The sequence below is a fragment of the Bremia lactucae genome, linkage group LG8, assembly GCF_004359215.1.
Source record: "Bremia lactucae strain SF5 linkage group LG8, whole genome shotgun sequence".
Classification (NCBI taxonomy): domain Eukaryota; phylum Oomycota; class Peronosporomycetes; order Peronosporales; family Peronosporaceae; genus Bremia; species Bremia lactucae.
This window is the reverse complement of record NC_090617.1, coordinates 3,895,149-3,904,077: the sequence shown is the minus strand read 5'-3', so window position 1 is coordinate 3,904,077 and position 8,929 is coordinate 3,895,149. Positions and strand designations below refer to the sequence as shown.

At 45.0% G+C, this 8,929-nt stretch overlaps 3 protein-coding genes across 3 annotated transcripts; 1 reads left to right on the top strand and 2 right to left on the bottom strand.

Moving 5' to 3' along the window:
* Positions 1 to 4,368: 4,368 nt before the first annotated feature.
* CCR75_002306 (uncharacterized protein) lies at positions 4,369 to 4,887 on the bottom strand (the record flags this gene model as incomplete). Its single annotated transcript, XM_067960403.1, has 2 exons — positions 4,369 to 4,498; positions 4,637 to 4,887. 2 exons carry the CDS (start codon positions 4,885 to 4,887, stop codon positions 4,369 to 4,371), a joined length of 381 nt encoding a protein of 126 aa, XP_067815891.1.
* Positions 4,888 to 5,112: 225 nt separating this feature from the next.
* CCR75_002305 (uncharacterized protein) lies at positions 5,113 to 6,243 on the top strand (the record flags this gene model as incomplete). The annotated part of the gene is made up of 1 exon (XM_067960402.1): positions 5,113 to 6,243. One exon carries the CDS (start codon positions 5,113 to 5,115, stop codon positions 6,241 to 6,243), a length of 1,131 nt encoding a protein of 376 aa, XP_067815892.1.
* A 243-nt stretch (positions 6,244 to 6,486) lies between these two features.
* CCR75_002304 (uncharacterized protein) lies at positions 6,487 to 6,883 on the bottom strand (the record flags this gene model as incomplete). Its single annotated transcript, XM_067960401.1, has 2 exons — positions 6,487 to 6,583; positions 6,750 to 6,883. 2 exons carry the CDS (start codon positions 6,881 to 6,883, stop codon positions 6,487 to 6,489), a joined length of 231 nt encoding a protein of 76 aa, XP_067815463.1.
* Positions 6,884 to 8,929: the final 2,046 nt, after the last annotated feature.

The following is an 8,929-nucleotide window of genomic DNA, read 5'->3' as shown; positions in this document are numbered from 1 at the left end:
CCGAGAGCTGATGCAAGCATACCGCTTTCTATGGCACCGCGCATACGCTCATCCTCGTCGATCCGTATCTAGAAAGTCTCCATCTTTTCCATGCGGTCAGAGAAATTGGTCGCCAAATGTAACGGGGCACTATGACTTGTACTGCTTCAGTACAAGTCCACTTCGCACTGCCACAGTGCGAGTGGTGCCGGTGCCTCACATCACTTCACGTACATCAGTATGTGCAGAGAAAGTCTTCTCTGTAAAACACTTGCTTTAATGAGGGTTTCATTAAAACTGTATTAATATAATAAAGTTCTTCTTGTCTAATTACTTAGTACTAATTTAATTATTAACTAATACAAAACATGTACTAAAGGTGTTTTCTGTCTTTCTCTTTGCGCGCGTCCAGCGCTGACTGGACCGCGGAGCAAGTAGATATAATGGCCTATATCTACTAATGGATAAGGTTTTAGAATATTACCGTATAAATAATATTCTTCAAGTATTATTTACCTACCAGATAATACATTAATTAACAACCTTTAAGTGTTCATTTCATGGAACGATAAACCCCATTACATATATCCTCACTTGAACGACAATCACTCTAACTGCATCATGTATGAGTGTCGCGATGCTCCAAGAAGTGGACATCGTGGACGTGAGAAGACTTACCTCACAGTAAGTCGCGACTTTTACTGGCCCCGCCAGTATCAGTTCGTGCGCAAGCACATTCGTGCTTGCAAGGTATGTCAACGGGTGAAGCCTAGCTCTTCATCCCGTGCACCTCTTCAACCTCTACCACTTCCGGCAGAGTGTTGGCAGTCGTATCTATGGACTTCGTCATCGAATTTCCCGAAGACGATCACAGAAACAATGAAATCCTTGTTTATAAAGACAGATTCAGCAAAATGGTTTATCTTGCTGCGGTACCAGAGTCGATTACGGCTCCGGGTTGTGCCCGTGTCTATATCAACACGGTATTCAAACTTCGTGGGTTACCCCTTGAATTGGTCTCAGATAGAGATCTACGGTTCACGGCGGAGTTTTGGCAATCCGTGCTCCAATCTCTCGGAACACTGCTGACTATGTCAACATCCGACCACCCAGAAACGGATGGTCAGCCAGAACGCGTAAATCGCGTCTTCGAACAGATACTTCGAGTTTGCGTCCAATCGTACCCGAATTGGAGCGAGATTTTACCGATTGTCGAATTCACCATCAATAGTTCAGTGCATGAGTCTACAACGCATACACCGTTTTTCGTGAATGGCTTACGCCAACCTCGAATACGCACCAAATTAGAGGGATCCTCTTGTTTAACGGGGGGACTTGTAGGAGCAAAACCATTTCTGGCTCAGCTCATCACGTGTCGAAGTTAACACCGACGCGAGTGATGTCGATTTCTTCGACATCGACATCGAAAATGAGAATGATCTCATGGCAGCACGCACAAAGCGCTCTTCCAACCGCTCGATATGGTGAGCCTGCAACGTCTGCTCCAACGAGTGACGCTTGCCGCGCTCGTACTCAAGTCCCTCCCCCAAATCATGGAGGAAGTGATCGATTTTGTCGATCCTCGACATTAAATCGGAAACACGGTTCGGATCTAATTTTCCCTTCTCCACCACAACCTTTGATGGATTCCCACGGTGATCAACGTTTCCTTGTGGAACGTATCCAGAACCACCGTGATGTGAAGGAGCAGCGAACGAGTTATCTTGTCTGCTGACGTGGTTATTCACCTTCACATGACAGCTGGGCGCCTCGTTCCCAGCTGGTTGCTGACGTTAAGGGCATTGTCCGTCAGTATGACGAGACCCATCCGATGATTCAGAAGGCCCATCGGAAAACACGGCCCCTGGCGCCTGTAAATTGATTGCAAAACGTTAATCGCATCCCGCATCTCAATAGAGATGCGAGCCCTCCCCCAGGGCGTAGAAAGGAAATAGACATCCCCTTTTACCCTCTTCGAGTTGTTAACACAACAGGGACAGGGATCATCCCACGTGAGGCATGGAAGCCCAGCCTCACGCTACAACTGATGCAATTTATACTTTGTACCGGTTGAAGTTCGTTTCTTAAACTTAACGCGAGCCGCGTTAAGTTTTTAATCTCAGGCTTCGCGTCCAATGTCTTTGACATTGCGAATGAAAGCGCTCCAGACTTGCATAAGCGAGACTACATCTCGCTTATTGTTGCCACCAAACCATCGATGCTTAAGAAAAGCATCGAGATAAAAATCTTCCTCAGCGCGAAAGCTCTTCGCGCTGGGATCAAGGCCATGTAGCTTTGACGCAATAAATAAAGGATATTTAATGTGGGGAGTAGTTTCTCCAGGCAAGCTATTGATTAGCCGTTCTGGCAAAAGCCACAGCTTCTTTTCAGGGGCGAGATGAGACATTTTGCTATCTTTACTCCCTGAGTGGTACCCAATGAAGCAGGGGTACCACAAGAATTTTTCTTACGATGGCCATCGTCATCACCTTGCACAGAAACAGGTGACGGAACGGGCGATGAGGGATCATCCTCATCGTCGGATCCAAATAGACTATTACCTTGTCTATCAGAATGAGCTTTCTCATTCGAAGGCTCATGTCAGCCGCCTGACGTCTATCAGGCGACTGTTCTATTCTCCCAGACCACAAAAAGTCATAAAAAATATATAATGAGGGGTTTACAAACTTAATAATGTAGCGAAGATAGAACTATTGTACAGTATAATATATGAAGGGTTATAGTATTTGAGGGGATAAACTGTGTGTGGTTCTACGCTACGATTATGGTATTCGTGACTGCTTCCAGCATCGTCGTCCAATTGAATGCGTCTCTAGCACGCGAAAAATAGTAGGGTCGATTTAAACATGATCTTTTGAATACTCCGGCTCGTATTTCCAATAAAATTGATTGTGCGCCAACTGAGGTGTCGCAGTGCCATCATGATCAGCATAACCAAACACATGGACGAATAATTTTAGGGATTATGTCCTTGTCGCAAACAGTAAATCGGAAGATTCTCATTACAAACCACGCTAAGAGAGTCATGCTATGAAGCGTAACCAAAGATCATCCTATGGGATAGCGAAGGCCTATTCACTTGGAAATATCGACAATTTCTCTGTGATCGTCGTAATGCTTTGTGTAATCCATTGTGAAGAATTACTGGTGCATCATACTCAAAAATAGCACATATTGAAAAAATCTACGGGCTAGAACACGCTGCTTTGGCAACAGTGATGACAATTGGTAAAAAAATTTCGGCATTGACCAAGACTGATTGTAAATTTGTGGTGAAACAACCGACAAAACGAATGAATCGGAGCCCAAGTTAATCTGTCATACTCTGGCAGGTAGCACAAATTTGATAAATTTATATAGCCAGGCTACTGTGATCAGAAATGTGGAAAGATTTGCAAGCCTCACATCACGATGACATTTAAACGCGGATGGAGAATGGAAACCAACAATACCAGCTTCGAAACTGGTATAGCACAAAAAATGCTGAAGGCTCATCTTATTCGTGCTTACAATCCCTCCTTATCCAGATTACGGATATATAGTGCAAGTGAATGCCTTTAATAATTGATGCTTCAATTCACAAGAATTAACAGCATTCCTTTGAAGAATAAAATTTAGTAAAAATCAGACCGCCACCACAATCTGAATACTTACTGGATATCAAACACCGTCAAAGGAAATGTGCACTGAACACATAATTTAGACTAAAAAAAGTATATACTTGCGGACCGATTAATGATGAAGCAGCGCATTTCCTTTTTTAGACATTCCGTTCTATTTCATCTCAATGTTTACAGCTGCACGTTCCACCTGTGTGCTTGAAATGGACAAAGCTGTAGCCGCTTACCATCAAATGCTGTCTTCCGAGAATTAGATGGCACTTTGTCGGCCGAGGCATCTCTGATCAGGCTTAAAAGGCATTGCAAAAATATCTTAGCATTTCTAATGTCCGATCTCAGGAAGCTTACATCCAGCGTCGCTTTGTTGTGGAACCAAAACTGCAAGTCTTTGGCGCACTATCTGATATTACGGACTACAATTTATCGAAGTCGATACGGCAAAAAAAGGCTGAAATAATGTTGTTGTATCGTGTCATCAAGCGAGTATGTTGCACATATTACAGCCATCTCTGACGATTCGTGTGCAAAAGAACGATCTATGCTTACTGAATCAGGTCGAGTAGATTGCCGTCTATTTCGAAAATTGAAAGACTTTCCACGACGCAATGGGACGTCTTTCAAAATAACGGTAAAGATTATGTTCTTAGTTTTTTAAAAAATATTTTGACGAGTACTCTAATTCTGATTATTGCAATGCAGTTGGCATCGGCGAAAAGCCAGCAATTCTTATTCAAACATCTTATCCTAATTATTGTAGCGCAGTTGGCTCAGCGGTTCTGGTCGTACAGACGATGGTTTCTTCGCGTCCGTGGCATGAAACGTAGTTTGCCGTCAACAACTCGATAATATCATCGTTTCTATTTGCTTCGTGCACCTTGCTAGAGAAAGCAAAAATATAATGAAGTGACGTAAACAAGCATGTTTTTAGGAATGCATGGCCACAAAGCCTGCAGCCACTTTATTTCAGCAAATAAGAGATTAGTCCACACACACACCCCGATCAAGAAAATACCAACATGTCACAGAAAGGCTCGGCAGACGGAACTTTCCGAGCAAGGTTGGCGGCTCCTTCGGCTGTCTGAGTAGTTAGTTCACTGGGCTTATTCGAGCATTGACCCACACTGTCGTACTGAATGTCAAGTACTGTACATGCATGTTTGACACTGTAATGATGCTTGAGATTTGCGTACCACAGTCGAGTTGGCCTACAATACTTGCTTTTCTTCCGAACGTGGAGACAAATCATTAAACAATGGCCGTAATCCATATCTCATTGGAACAAAAACATGCCGGCCAATCACCTGCCACAATTTTTAGCTACCGAAAATGTCTAAATTTATTAAGTCGCCGCGGCTTTGTGCTGCCGTAAACAGGAAAAGCCGGGAAGCCGCCGCAATCCCGTGCAAAACAGAAGTTACGTTTTGTACTACCGTCGCGTCCGGGGATACTTCTGGTTACTCAGTTTCGGTTTTGCCACTTCTAGACGACCTTCATGCACTGTACTTCACGAAATAGCGCCGATGCGGCTGTGTTTGCCGACAAGCCGCCTCGGCAGTCGCAGCTCGACACGTTCTTGGCTTCCATACTTGCTGAAAACACCAAGAAATACACGAATTCAAAGAAACGGAGCTGCCCATTTGCTGGACCCGCGATTCAACCGCGTCCTCGTCCAAACGACGACATAGAGGCTCTACAGCACGAGGTGGAAGAGCTGGAAGCGAAACTCGCGGACGCTAGGAGGCAAAGAGCGCAGCCCGTGAGACGAGTTGATCCGTTTCGTCTACGCTCGATGCTTCAGACTTGCCACCAGCAAGCGCAACAGGAAGCAAACATCAAGTGCAATTTTGGCGCTTGTATGCCCGGCCGTGGGCAACTCGAATACGAAGATTCAGTGGACGCGCCCGTGTTTAAGCAAATGGAGAAGAATGTTGCGACCCAGTATAAGCAATTGGCGCAGGTATTCCGAGACGCTGATCTTGACAAGGGCCGAACTGACTTTAGTGACGCCAAAGTCGTCACAAACGCTCATCAGGGCACGTTTGTGCGCTTCACAATGGCCAAGATGGCCCCATTTCCGCTGGATTCAATCAGCAACGCCATGTGGAAATGCGCCAAAAAACATTCGGTGCTAAACATGAAGGGTGATTACGCTATCGAGAGTAAAAACTGCGACATGCTGTATCTCAAACGAGAATGTATGTTGCAGGGCGAATCGAATAACATTCCTGTCTTGCTGCGGAGTGTGTGTCGTCGCTTTGTCGAGCCAGACCGCGTTGTAGTCGTGTGGGACGGCGTGGGCGATTGGCCAAAAAGCTATTTGCGCACGTATCCTGGCAGTGTACCGATTCGCGAGCGTGGCTACTGTGTATTTCAGTCTCCCGGTCATGGCGTAAGCAAAGGTGGGCAAGCTTTACCGCTTAGTCAGTTACAAAGTTGCGTCTGCATGAAACCTGGTTTGTCTGCCGAGATGGACATGAATAGCCCCGAGTGCTTGCAAATGCTCCAGGATGTCGTCATTCCGTCCTACCGCAAGATCCTTGACGAACGCGAGCAGATGCTTGAGAATGCCATCTTGGACGAGATTATTAACTCCAATATGCGAAGTTCTAGCTCGAGGCGGTAGGTATGTATAGCTATTTAACCTGGATTTAGATTAGTCTTGCAGTACTCTAATTTTTGGTCCCGTACCCTAACGCTACAAATTAAATTACACGATTTTTTCCTTTACTTTTATGGTGTCCAAAAGTGCGTCTTTGGCGGCCTGTCGTCTGATCATTCCATATGGGACCCCATCGCGGTCTGCTCATTGTTGATCAAACAACAGGCTTGTACAGAAAAGACATGCGCGTGTACCATCGTCTCGGCTTTAACTATAGTATCTTTTTTTTGGATTCGGATCCATACTGATCGTGATTTCAGATAACGCCGGGGAGACTGCTTTCACGACAAAGAAAAAAGTGGTCCTACATATACCTTTTACACCAAATTCAGACGTGCCCTAAACGCATGTAGTGTAGTTCCTGTTAAATATCAAACCTTTTCGAGATGTTTCCCGCGATCTGGCTAGCACAGGAAAACCGAAGAAGATTTCAATAGCAAATACCCGTTAGCGACGTACACACCACGCACCTATCCAGCCGTACGACCTGATTCTTGAAGCTCGAGCTGTGAGGCTGCGCCTCGTGGTCGGCCTCCTGGCACTGAATAACTGTGCTTGAATGATTGGGAAAATTTATGTTGCAACCCTTGTGACACGGTAGCATTAGTATCAGTCCTCGATTTTGTAATTTGTCACATTAGATAATTCGACTGGAAACACAGTTGAAAATTTAGAGCTGAATAAATACGGTTAATCGCTCTTTGCTTACAATTCATGACATAGCTATTGTTTAGAGCAATCCCTCAAACCCGAAGCTTTCAATAGCATTCAGTTCGAGGTCTGTAATTTCTGAGCTTACTCCACTCAACACTATCGATCGTAGAACATTATCTTTGTATAATAAATCATTGTCAGTAACTGTAAGGGGGTGTATCGTTACATGAAATTAAAACTCAAAGGTTGATAATTAATATATTATCTAATAGGTAGATAATATTTGGAGAATATTGCTTCACATAGTAATATTCGGAAACTTATTTATTGGTAGATATAGGCCGTTATATCTTCCTTCTCCGCGGTCCAGTCAGCGCTTGACGCGTGCAAAGAGAGAGACAGGTAAGACTCAATTACATGTTTGTATCAGTATATAAGTATTAAATAGATAGATACAGAAGAACTTAATTATATTTAATACAGTTTGCTTTTAACCCTCTTTAAAGCAAGTATTTTATAGAGAGTCTTCCTCTGCACGTTCTAGTGTACGTGAAGTGACGTGAGGCACCACATGACCTGAAGCGGTGCGAAGCGGACTTGTACTGAAGCAGTACAAGTCGGCAGTGCCCCGTTACACGTTGTAGCACTTCGTAGCCCGTCCAAGGACCACAGTTATATCATCTAACGTGACCCCGTTGGATGATAATGGAAATACGCATCACGTTTCGCGTGATAGCTACCCCTTACTAAGTGACATAGAAATGAGTGCGGTCGAATGAATGAGTTCGACCGTAGGGATTGATGCCATCCTGACCATGCTGTCCGGATTGGACAGTGATGCCCCCATTCAGCCATCGCCAAGTTCATACAACATGAACCTGACGAGGCAAAGGAAAAAATAGCCTTGCTTAATCAGAAAGGCTCTCAACAGACAGAACTGTTGAGGTTGCAATAGGTACAGAGTCCTGTGCCTCGGATGACGCACAAGCGTCGTCCCGAAACCTTGGAGATTTACATCTCTAAGTATAGGGGAGTCAAAGAAGACTCCCTCTTAAGATGGTTCGTTGGATTGGACGATGCCATAAAGGATCGTCACATCGTCGACGAGCAAACTCAAGTCGCATTTGATCAATCAAATTTGGCAGGTCGTGCCAAAACTTGCGCGGCCCATATGTCTTTGGGTGGCTAGAAACTTTTACAGTCCGGCTCAAAAACAGACATTTGAATCGTCTAGGGCTGAGTTTTGAGTTTAGAGCTCGATCAGAGCATCTAAAACTTAAGCAAGGCAAGCGTGATACTCACGGTACGCCCAGCACATACGACTCTTAGCGAGTTATATCACGAACAACCCAGTTCATACAAGGTCTTACGGTCCCGTGGAGACCCACCTGTTCCGCTTGGAACTGGATCGCTTGAAGAAGCAATATCCGTTGCGGAACAGGAGGACTTAGCTTGAGACAGACTCAAGCTAGTTCGTCATCGTATCGTCCTACAAGACGACACGAGAATGGATGTCCAGAACCTATGGACCACTTTTATGTCAAAAGCAAAAGACCTCGCTTTTTGAGCACTAAGCAATTGCAGAAATGTCATCGCTGCCAAAAATTAGGACACTACGCTCATGATTGTAGTGCCCCACGCCCAGTACCGAAAGGAACTCAACGTAATTTTGGACCGAATGCTCAAAAGGGCAATGGTCGCGGGTCGGACGTCGTTGCAAGATCGCAACAGCGAGGCGGACCGCAAAGAAACGGTCGGGGTCAGTAGGGGCGCAACGCCCCACGGATCTAGCAACCTCAAGCGAATTTGTAAATCTCTTGACTAAAGTTGCTCCAGACACACAATCAGTGTGTGTCTCTGCACCTGGCGATGGGGTATCTCTCATCACCTTGAAGCTAAAAGTAACAAATAATTTGTCACTTAGAGCCCTAGCGGACTGTGGGGCGTCGAATAACTATATTCGTCGCCAGTCACTCGAGGGCCGTAGGCTCAAATA